This window comes from Talpa occidentalis, unplaced genomic scaffold (genome assembly GCF_014898055.3).
Source record: "Talpa occidentalis isolate TD23 unplaced genomic scaffold, MPIMG_talOcc4v2.1, whole genome shotgun sequence".
Classification (NCBI taxonomy): Eukaryota; Metazoa; Chordata; class Mammalia; order Eulipotyphla; family Talpidae; genus Talpa; species Talpa occidentalis.
This window is the reverse complement of record NW_026555331.1, coordinates 55576446-55588956: the sequence shown is the minus strand read 5'-3', so window position 1 is coordinate 55588956 and position 12511 is coordinate 55576446. Positions and strand designations below refer to the sequence as shown.

The window sequence follows — 12511 nt, the reverse complement described above, 5'->3', positions numbered from 1 at the left end:
TATGCTATGACATCTGAAACTAATACAATGTTATATGTCAATTACATCTCAATAAAGAAAAAAAAATGCATTAGGAAGAAAACAGCTAGTCCATCTACACAGTGAAAATAAAGAATAGGAACATGTTACCCTCTGATCTTCTTCTTTAGTCCAGGGGCCTTTTATCAATTCTGGATTTAAAACTTTCTGCCATCGATGCTGGCATTGAAAATCAGAACGATTCTGAAAAAATTTAGATCATTTTTTGTTACCGAAAAAGCAAGTCAACCCAAACTTATGTCTTCTAATCTTAAGAACAAAGTCTTCAAAAATAATGCATTCAATAACATATATTTTATATGCCTGTGTTCAATTATGTTTTTTAATTAGTCATTGGCATGGCTTTAAAACAATATATATTTGAAATTAAGGTATGTATCTATATACTAAACCTTACAACACAGCAAGCAGCAAAGCAATACAGATTCTGCCATAAACAAATGTATCTAAACTTGAGGAACAGCAGAAAAGTATGTGTCAGACATAAGAATTCAAAGAACAGAATAGTCTGGATTCTTGTAGTGCAGCATCACATAACCCCATACAATTCAAAAAGCTAGACTACTGTCATGGTAGTTACAGAGTGTTCATAAATGATGTCCCTCAAGTTACCAAGAAAAAACTATATATAGATATACATATATAGAAGATGTGCATATTTTATATATATATATATATACACACACACACACATATTATCAGTTAAAACACTTAAACTTAAGAGAAAAATGAATTTATCAGGATAAGAAAACCTAATGTAGAAACATCTCAAACTTCAAAAATGATTAATAAATGAAGCTTTATTTTAGTCAATTAATAACCTGCTAATTCCTATGTACTACAAGGCTGTTGATAGTGATACTTACTCATTAGTTATAAAATTAGTCCATATAGAAGATCAAAGATAGTTTAGATATAAAGGGATAAATACAAGTACTTTGTTTACCAATTTCTCTGTCTTTATTACCTATTGGACTTCAAATAATTTTTCTTTTTTCAAATTAAGAATCTTCACTTATGGCTTCTATATAATAATGCCGATCCAGTTTAAAGTTACCATGTTCTTCAAAATAATCAGGTTGTTCCTACGTGTTCTTGTAACACGCCTTTGTTCACATTATTTGTTGTTATAACATTGAAATTGAGCTGATACAACTAATATAAATACCTTTCCTAATTTAACTTCCTTTTACTAAAACCTGCTCAATCTCAGGAACTGTACCAAACATCTTATGTTATTTAGAATTCACTCAAAATTACTAGAAAACAAGTATGATTATTTACATATTATAGATAAAGGGACCAAACAGTTAGTAGAGCTAACATTTGAACACAATTCAGACTTTCTCTGAAAGTTATGCTCTTTTCATTATTTGGTCTTAATTTTCAAGTTATGCTAAAAGGACTCATGACAATATAGAAAGAACATAGATAACATGGCTTCTGAAACTCAAAGTAATCAATACAGAAATTCAAATATGAATATTATATCCCAGTATTTACACTGCAGAAAGAACAGGTTAAAATACATGTGAAAATACACTATAAATTACAAAATTACACACTAATGAATAGTACTTGAAAGCAGTAGTACAGTGAGTGGTATTATTTTTTAAATCGACATGTTACAAAATAAGTACTGTAAGTCAAACTTTCCAACAAATCTTTTTTTAATTTTCTTTACTAGCTATTAAAATATCTTAGTATACTTCGCATCTCTTAAAAAATGTTAACATATATCAACAAATATTTATAAAGCCCAATCCAAACTTAGTATCTTTTGTTCTACAATAATAATCCTTTTAGGCCCCTAGATAAACTAATTACTAGAAAATGAGACTTCTAAGCCATTGGCAACTACATGAGGACCAGAACAAAAGAGATGTTCTTAGGAAGGAAATCTAAATCTAAAGTAATGCAGACACAATTTTGAAAAACAGCAAATTAACCCAATGGCCTAAATCTTTCATGTTAAAAATATTAAAACAATATTTCACTTACTTGAAGATGACTAGCAATTAGAGTCCAATCATCAGTTCCATGTTGTTCAACCAACTTCTTTAACTTATCATCCTATTAAAACAGGTATGAAAATTAAGAAAGCTCTCCCTTACCCTAGACCTGTGTCCCTGAATATAGACAAGTCTCCAATTCTTTCATGTCATATCTAGTGGCCATTTTTAGAAGGACTGAAGTCAATATAATACAAGTTCTCCCATTTACTACAGAGTTTCTGTGAGAACCCCCAGCCAGCTATTCATGCCTCTGGTTAAAGAAAAATGATGTGCAAGTCATTTGATGGATTACTTGTTCTCATGTTTTGTTTTTAAATTATCTTTCTTATTTATAATGTTCTTAGTCAATAAATAGAAGTGTGAATTAGTACATCTTATCAAATGATTACCTCATCTCTTGTCCACTTTACTCTATTCCAGAGTTTCTTCAGTCCTTTTTGTTGTGGTACTTCATAATCATGATCAGCATATTGAAGGTCATCATCCTCATCCTCACTTAAAAAAAACATAATTGTGAAATCAAGAATCTTATTTAAATTTGTGAATTTAATCATAAAACAAGTGAAGAAGTCACTCAGACTTAAAGATATATTCAATGAGATTATTCAAAACATAAAATAATTAAGTCATACTATGGAGAGCTGTTCTCACTCAGAAAGATGAGGCTAAATATGCCACCAGGGACCAAGTGATAACTTTTATACCACACTAAGGACTTTGGCATTTATTCTTTGACCTTTATCATAAAGAGTTAAGAGAATTAAAAACAACAACAATTATTTAACTAAGGGAGTAAAAGACAAAGCATCTTGTGTTTTTAAAAACAACCACTGGCAAGTAATATGGAGAAATGGACAAAGGAAGACCACTTAGTACTTGTTCACAATAACCCAATAAGAATTTATTAGGGCCTTTATACTTATACAATTTATATTGTATAAGTACAATATATAGTCAGGTAAGAGACAGAAGAAATGATTCATAAACAATACTATAAAAAAAGGTTAAAATATGTAGAAATAATCTGAACACACAAGATTAAGGTATAGTAAGCAGCAAAATAGTATTAAGGTAGAAACACTTAAATGGAAAAACATTCAGACCAGATCTATGGTTAGGAAAATAATTATTAAAGGTTATCTATTAATTTATAAATTAAAATTAAATGAATAAAAATACTAAGTTCAGAGTGAATAAGATAACAGAACTCAGATGAAAAAAGAAAAAATAAACAGCAATAATAGCCAGAAAATTTAAAAGAAAAATAGAATTAGCATTACCCAATATCAAAATACACTGCAGGGGAAAAAATTAATAAAACAGAATGGTACTGGCACCTGAACAGAAAACAGATCAATGGAACAGAATTCATTCAGAGATAAAAAATTTCATATCAGAATTTGGTAAATTATTGTAGTAAATAGCAAATCTTTGGATGGACTTTTTAATAAATGGTGTTGAGATACTGAGTAGATATTTTTAAAAATAAAGCTTGAGGCCCTCCCCGGTGGCGCAGCAGGTTGAACACAGCACTGTGAAGCTGTCCGCAGGCTCTGCAGCACGGGTTCAATTTCCGGCCAGCCAGGGAGATACCCACATGGCATGGCAGACCTCTCCTGTCTCACCTGCTGCTCCCCTCAGCAATGCTTTCAGTTCTTCTGCCTGTTCTGCTCCCTGCTCTGTTTCTGGTGAATCCTCTCACCCTCCCGTGCCTCTGGCCTGTACCCCAGCTCTTGTATAAATAAATAAATCTTTAAAAAGTAAATAAAGCTTGAGTACTATTTTTAAAAAATTCAGATGAAACCAATATTTTCATTTTTTAATATTAAACCATACTACTACTAAGAAAATGGGGTAGAATTCTATGTTTTACATCCTTGACTGGAAGAGCTCTAAGTGTAATAAAATACAAGAAACCATGAAAGAACAAGTGGACTAAGATAAGGGTAACAGCAATGGAAAGAATATGAAACTGGGAGATATTAAAAAGAAACCAAAAGATATAAGACAAGGGAGGAGGAATCACAGATGATGCCAAAATTTCTGGTTTGGGGAGCTTAAATAAAGCTCTTCCCTCAAATAAGGAACAGAGGGAGAAACAACATTGGAAAGAAGGAGCAAATGGGGAGAATAGTTTTGGAATAGCTGATTTCAAGGCACTTGAGACATATATTTAAATATTGAGAAAAATATATCTAGATATTCTAAAAAAGCAATGTCCAATAGACACATAGTAACAAGCAATACATGTAATTTCCTAGGTCACATAAAAAATAGAAACAGGAAAAGGTAATTTTAATAATATTGTTTTAACGCAATATATTAAAAATTATCATTTTAGCATATAATCAACATAATCATCAAATATTTCACTTTCCTTTTATCTTAGTAAAGTCTTCAAAATCTAATGTATATTTATAGTTACAATTCAGATTAGTCACATTTCAAGAATTTAATGGTCATGTGTACTGACTCTCCTATTGAACATAGATCTAGAAAGCAACTGAGGTCTAGAATAGATACACAGTTTCATCAATCACTGGCATACCAAGAACAGAAGCCATAAGTATGACATCCTCTAGTGATAAATTAAAGTATTTTGAGTAGAGAATTACAGATATGAGTATCTAAAAATATCATAAGCTAATATTTATTTAAACTTTCAAGGATTATATAGTGTGGGAGCCTTTGAAATTTCTCTTTTAAAATCCCCAGATCATCAGAGGAGAGCAACAGTATTCCCATTTTGGAGAAAAGGAAATTTTGTCTTAGAAAGTAATTTCTTGCTCACAATGATACCTAAATATAGCATGACTGAACTCCAAAACCCACTGCTTAACCACTGTACTACAAACACTAGAAAAACAAGGAAGAGGCTACCATGCTAGAAGATACTAAAGAAAAATCGAAGTACATTTTGAAATCAGAGCTATGTCCTAGTTCTAACTTCACTCACTTTGTATCTCTGCATGTACCAACTTTTCAGGGTCTTGGTTTACCTGTTTATAAAATGAGAATACCACCTACCTTATTGTATTGCTTTAAGGGTAAAACTAAATGAGAAAAACATTTAAAAAGTACTTCATAGAAAAAAAGTACTTTTTTCTTAGTAGTCTTCAAAATCTAGTGAGTATGTATACACATAATATTAGCATTATGTGCACAGACTGAATGCCTAACAATATTAAAAATCAGTTTGTTTTAATAGACTCAACTCTTTTCCAAAAATTCACTCTGGTTTCAAACAACAGAAGTATGATTTCTTTGACTATAATGTAATATATGTAAATATATATATTATGGGCACACTTCCTAATAATAACATAGTTTTAATTTTACAAAACTAAAAAATAAAGGCCTAGATTTAATATATACTGTCAACTTTTGCAGAAATTTCTAATTTCCCTTCATTTGTCATTCCAGAGAACCAAAATTCTTCCTGACAGAGTGAAAAAGACATCAAGATCCCCTTTCCCTACCTATGATATTTATCTAACTGCTTTAGTTCCATAACTTCAGTATTGCAAAGTTCTCTCCTTAAAACCAATCTCTACTTGTTACAATATGCCAGTCCTACTTCCATATGCTTGTTTTGTTAAGCTCTCCCTGCCCAAAAAAAAAATTTAAAGAAAATTATTTTTATTATTTATAGTCATCTTCAGCCATCAGAAATATCACCTAATTAGCCAAGATTAAACTGATAAACTGGAGATCCATTGACTTCACAAATTTCTAAGAATGTTACTAAAATCAAATAAACACCATTCTGAAGTTTGCTGTCCAATTTGTATGTAACTCGTGGCATCTACCATTTCTTCTTAATGTTTATCACCCTTGCCAACCTTTCTAACCAAACAGTAAGCTCAGACAGAACTACAAAGACCAAGTCTAAAATGTTCATCTTTCAGAACCAAGAACTGTACCTGTCACTAAAATATCTACTGCTTTCCAATTACCTCACTCCCTTGCAACCCAATCAAAACTTCCACTTCTCTCACTAAAGTTGATCTCAAGTGAATGAAAATTTTTTAGCAAATGAAAAGACATCTAGGAAGAGGTGAAAAGTATTCCCATTTGTTAAGAAAGGGACTTCAAAATCCAAAAACAAAAGAAGTGGTAGAATAAGAAGCAACACCTGCTGAAACAATATTTAGCAGAGAGGGGTTCTGTGGGATGCCTCCTAATATTACCTTACCTTTCCTAGTATCCCTACCACTTCCTACATCCACTTCCTACTTCCCAAAGATTCTTCAGTTGTGCTTTTCACAGGCCCCCTCCTTTTCTTCCTTCCCTTCAGTTCCCAACAGCTTCCACAACAGCACATTTAAGACTACTTTAAAAATTAGGTTATTTAGAGATCAAAACAATTTGAATTTTGGGACTTGGCTATGTAGAGTTCTCAGAAAAATATCTATATCACATCTAATATGTATGAAATTCTCCTTAAGGTTCTCATCAAAATATTTTAAGGAAAGAAATGTAAAACTGTTACTTTGGTCAAAAGACTAGTTTCCAAGGTGTAAATTTCTTGAAAACTTGTTAATTTTAACTTTAAAACCTGCCTTAACCACATACTTGATTTGTGAGAAATTTCTATTTCTACATGAGGTGTCACTCTCTGTTTGCATCAGTAGTCATCAGTTTTAGAGTGATACAGTCCAGTCAATGTTCAGAAAGCTGGGTTTTTTGAGTGAGTAAATGTAAGGGTATAGTAAAGTAGAATTCTTAGAATAATCTCTCTACCACTGGGAATTTCCTAGAATTTATCCAGCTAACTACTACTTAGTTTTAGCATCAAATTACAATATTTGTTTATTGAAAAGATGATGTAACTTTTAAATAAGCATGGCAGAAAAAGAGCCTACAAAATGATCAGTATCACTAGCTACGACATTCGCCAATTACCTATAATTTGCCCAGAAAAAAGGAAAAGGATAAAACCTCAAAAGAAAGATCAGCACTATTCCACTTTAATCATTTCACAATGAAAAAGTCTCATTACTTAATGAGACTACAATACTTCTGTATTATAGTAACCAATGCTAGTAATATGTATTAGTTTTGTAAAATCAACTTCCTGACCTCTAGATAAATAAACCACTTCTAGCCTAGGGTTACTAATCTGGAAGAAAGCAAAACTAGGTCAAATTATTTCTCCAATCACAAAGCAAAAACAGAAGTTGTAGGGCCTCCCCGGTGGCGCAGCAGTTGAGCGCTGGGTTGCGAAGCTGCCCGCGGCCTCTGCAGCGCCGGTTCAATCCCCAGCTGCACCGGAAGAGGGTCCCACATGGCATGCAGACCCCTCCTGCCTCCTGCTGCTCCCCTCAGCAGTGTACTTCGGTCCTTCTGCCTGCTCTGCTCCCCGCTCTGGCTCTGGTGAATTCTCTCACCCTCCCGTGCTTCTGACTGTACCCAGTGCATGTATAAAACAAACAAAACAAAAATAAATAAAAACATGCCTCTATAAAAAAAAAAACAAGTTGTATTTGGTCTCTAAATCTGAAGTCATTATACGGTTTCCATAATCATTCAGCCAATCTAATCTTTTAAGTCAAAGTAAGATATTTATTCTACGATTTCCTAATATTAACCTAAGTATTATATTCAAATAGATTTTTGTAGATTATGATTGAAAAAAGTGATTAGAGTGAATATGAAACAGCAAAATAAGTGCACACACACAAATTTTATGACTCATCAGGCCAGGAAAATGGCTAAGAAACTTTGCTCTGGGGTGTAAGCTAAATAGGAAGTGACAGTCATAACTTTTCCTGTGAAATAATATGCAAACTATTCACAGTTGACAACATTAAGACAGTGGGGTAAAGTTCAGTTTTAGGACACCAGTAATACCACCTAAAAGGAGTTAAATGTAGTCACAGTAAGAATTTGAGAATTTTTTTAATTTATTTTTATTTGAAAAGAAACTACCAGATTGAAATGAGAGAAATATCAGTAGTTCCATAAAACTTGCCTTAATAAAATCAATTCAATTTGATCACATTTTAAATCATAAACCCATAAATTCTAAAACTTTTATCATAATAAAAAAATACACCTTCATTAAACTGTCTTGACAGGGTAACGGGCATTTTAAGTCCAACTGAATTCAAAGGTGAAATTTCCCAAGTTGATTTAATAAAGTGAAATCAGGCCGCCCAGTGGTTAATATGATGTACTGCATACATGACAATTTTGTTTCCTATTCTGGACTGCAAACTAGCATTATTATATTAGAACAAATTCGACTTTTTTAAAAACCATTATACATAGCCAATACTGATAAAAATACTGAAGGGAGTTCTACATAACTACCTATAAATAAAAACAATGCAAGGACATATCTTTTATTCCATTAGTGTGCGTATACTTTTAAATGAGAAAAGATGACCGATTACAAAAGGGTCCAAAACAGAGAGAAAGCTGAAATATAAAGTTTTCTTGCTTTCTCAAAAAAAATCCCTAATGACAAAACTGATTAAAAAATAACTTTTCACATTTCAGTATTCTTTTATCTATAACACCCATTTTTTTAAACAACATACTAAAATTGCCTCCGATACACACACACACACACACACTACTGAAAAAGATCTTCTAATTAAAAAAACTGGTTTTTATCTGTAGTAAAAACTACAGTCACAGGTTATCTCAACGTGTGAATACCTAAATCTTTTACTACTAAGATAACTTTCCTAATTTCTAAATGTCATTTATAAAGTTTATAAATAAGGGTAGGACTTTTGAAAACTATCTTTACTACTTGATACATAAATATGCTTAAAAATCAAATACATGTTAATGACAGATACACCAATTTTAGTATTGCCTGAAAGTTATTTCACCATAACCCCCAGTGAGATCTAAAACTATTTAAAATCACAATCTTAAATGAGACTTTTATTTATATAATTCTAGATCAGAGATACTACAGTTATCTTAAGATCTGAAGAGTTAACATTTATCAGCTGTGTCATACCTGAGCTAACAGTTTTTCACTTTTCAGATAATATAGAAATAGTACAGGATTTATGCCTGTGGTCTTATGCAAAACTCTTCTACAGCAGACTGGTTTTCACGCAAATACTTAAATGGTTGTATAGTGTTCTTAAATTGATTTATTTCCCTTTTCTTTGAACTATAATTAGGCTCATATTTATTATTGATATTTAGACAAAAGATATGAAACTAGACTTAGCCCAAAAAATACTTCCCTCTTCAAAACATTTCATATTCTATTATCTTCTAAGAGCAATAAGTCATATTTACCTACACAACAAATATTAACAGAGTATGAAACACATTCAAGAATGAAGACCCTAGGAAATATAGCATTCAGAGATGATTTTTCACTACATTCTCTAGCTTCACCCCACCATGTTTAGTTACTCCAGACCTGTGGCTCTAAATCCTTCTATAATACACAGTTTAATTAACTTACATAGCTGACGAAGAATAGGTCAACAGTATAATTAGTGCTTAGATCTCAAAGCTCACAGTAATGTCAATAAAAGAAAATAACTTATACAAGCAAATTCATCATTAAATAATTTCTTCTTCTTAGTCTATTACTATGTAGCATACACAAATTATGAAATGGAAAGACAGGAAACCATTTGGAGAAGATAAGGTTCTGATATTCAAACATCCATGTCTAACCATAACTAAATGCTGATGACAGCATTAGCCAAGAAACTGTTTTAAGATTAACATCAATGTTTATAAATAGATCATGCCCCACATTGACTATAAATGAATCTGTTATTGAATTGATAGATTTACTTCTCACCTTGCTTAATGAAGACATTTTTTAAATTTTGTGTATTCAAAAATTCTACAGAAAAAGCCTCAGCAATTAGAACTACACTAGCTTTTAACATCTACCTTTCCTGAAAATTGAGTCTTGGGTTCTTGATGGTTGAGAACAGTGATCCTCACCTCGGTGATTTTGCTCCCCAATTGATATTTGACAGTATCTAGAGACATTTTTAATTGTCATATGCAGGTAGCATAGTGTTAGCATCTACTGGCCAGCGACGTTGCTACAAGTCCTCCATAGCACATGTCAGTCTCCCACTACAAAGAATTACCTGATCCAAAATAGCAATAGTGCTAAAGTTAAAAACTCTTCTAGAGAGGTGGATTGATGTGTGTGTATACATTTGTTCCACCTCAAAAATCTGCCCTATATTGTAGTTGCCACAAAATAATGAACAGAGGCTTAATTATATTGTTTTCTGCAAAAATATCTTACAAACAGCAGATATTTAATAAATAAGACATCAAATACTATGAATAGTTACTGCCAATTTTTAACAGAAATCTGCAATGAATGAATCAAGTACTAAATTTCAACCTCCAATTAAGATTTTGAGCCTGCTGATCTAGATAAAACCATTTGGAACATCCATCAAACATCTTTTCAGGTTTCTTACAATATTGACAATTAAAGAGATACCCTAATCATCTAGATGTTAATACACATTAAGAGCAGTTACTAAAGCGATTAATAAATTAGACACACGAATCATCCTCGCACGTTGGGGGGTGGGGAGGAAGTGCCCTATCTCTGCAATATTTAGATACAGTCAGAGCCAATCACGGACACTCAGAATAGTAAGTGAATGAAGTACAATGTTTTATTTTAGGATCAAACTACTGGTAGGTAGCAACAGTGTGACATCGTCCCAGTAGAAGATATTTTAAAACATATACATAAAGCTGAGCCCAGGGTTACGGTAATTACAGAAAACATCAAAAAGTTCCTCTCTCAATTATTTTCCATACCTTTCCAGGTGGCAAGTTGGCGGAGGAAGGAGGGGGGGGGGTGTAGGGGTGTGGGGGGGTCACGCCCAAGTTCATCACAGAGCTCTTATTTTAACTGGTACAGTAACTTAGAAAATAAGAGTCCCTCCCTGAACACGAAATATTTTCCAGTCGCCCAGGCAGGCCACCATCACTCCCATCCGTAGAGCGCATTCCCTGAAATCTCACAGCAAGGTTACCTGGCAAGAAACCTCCCACCAGGAAGTAGCTAGTAGAGACTGAGCGTCTGGACGAGCGCTGTGGGGAGAACCCCCTCAAAAAAGCAACCTGGGCATGTTACTCACTTTCTGCGTCTTAAACACGGGTCCCCAGCTCGCCCCACTTCCCGGCTGCGCTCCGGCCACACCGGCCGAAGCTGCTGTGGAGCAGCGGGAGGGGAAACCTCAGCCCCAGCTGGGGAGGGCCTGCTGGGGAAGCGGCGGGAGGGAAAGAGAATCTGAGTCGAGAGAGCGCCGACAGGCCTGGGCGAAAGGGATGTCACACCCACCTGCGCGACCTCTTCGCCATCCTTCCAGTACCGCATAGGCGCGGGCTGGGCGGGGACGCAGTTCAGCCTCCTCCAGCCTCAGGCGAAAGCTCCTTCTCCCCAACCCTCCCGCCGCTCCCCAAGCTCCCTCTGCCAGGCGGCCGAGCGCGGAACGCACGTCCCCGGTAGGGCCGGACGGAGGGACTGAGGGGCGGACCGCGACCCGCCCCCGGCCCGGAGCGCCGCCACTAGCCCTGGCCTGGCCGGGTCAGAGACGCCCCCAACATGTCAGGAGGCGCGCTCCCGCCCGCCGCCGACCCCTCCCGCCTCTTCTCAGCCCCTCTGCTGCCGGCCCTGAGCGGCTCTGCCCCGGGAGCCGACCCCCGCCCTCTCTCCGCAGCGAGCAGCTCTGCAGGGCTCGCAGCCTCCTGCAGGGTTTTGTCCGCACCGCCGAATCTCGCGCCCAGCCTCCCTCAGGAGCCGCCGTTTGAATCTGCGCACGCGGCCCCGAACCTCATTGGCTGCGGCGGCCGCACGCGAGGGGACGTGGGCGGGGCGGGGAGAGCGCGCGGGACTGAGGGCGGGGCTGGGGAGCTGGAAGCTGGGACTGGAACTCGCGGGAGTCGGGGAAGGAGCTGGGAGCAGTGGGCGGGGCCGACGCCGCGTTTGCGGGTCTAGTTGTGACAGGACCCGGAGCGTGCTGAGCGCCGCACAGCAAGGGGTCGAGGCGCCGGGGACCCCGCGGGGCCTCCTGGGAAAGCGAGTTCCAACGCTCGCCGAGAGGCGGACCCGGAAGTGGCGGCGGGAGCACAGACTTTCCCGGGTGCGCGGACGGCGCCCGGGCGGTTGGGCGGCCCAGCAGGGTCCGGCCTTAGAGGCTTCTCGCCCACTGCAGCTCCTCTCTCCTCGGAGGTGTCCCGCCTCCCTTGTGGGAAGGCGCGGTCCTCGGGCTTGGGACAAATTAACCTTAAGGTTTGCGCGGCCATTATTGTTTAGGCAAAAATAGGAGCTGTGTTTGCAGAGACACCTTACTTACTGGAGCTATGAAGACGCTGGCAGGAAACTGAGTATCAGAATTTGCAGGAGCGTTAACAGGTGAAAAAAGTTTTTAGCTGGAGATGTGTAGGGAACGGAAAAGAGAAATAATCCAGGTCTGTAGCTGGTC

At 36.5% G+C, this 12511-nt stretch overlaps 1 protein-coding gene across 4 annotated transcripts in view; it reads right to left on the bottom strand.

The window, feature by feature from the left end:
- MYBL1 (MYB proto-oncogene like 1) overlaps positions 1-11760 on the bottom strand; it is a 34883-nt gene extending 23123 nt beyond the window's left edge. For 2 of the 4 annotated variants that reach the window (XM_037505893.2, XM_054692218.1), the window contains exons 1-4: positions 11368-11760; positions 2444-2549; positions 2041-2112; positions 130-222 (exon numbers count right to left, since the gene is read on the bottom strand). In XM_037505893.2, the coding sequence (XP_037361790.1) occupies positions 130-222; positions 2041-2112; positions 2444-2549; positions 11368-11387 (291 nt within the window). In that variant the 5' untranslated portion in view covers positions 11388-11760. The remainder of the gene's footprint in view (positions 1-129; positions 223-2040; positions 2113-2443; positions 2550-11367) is intronic. The other 2 variants (XM_054692216.1, XM_054692217.1) reach the window with 2 other exon arrangements.
- Positions 11761-12511: the final 751 nt, after the last annotated feature.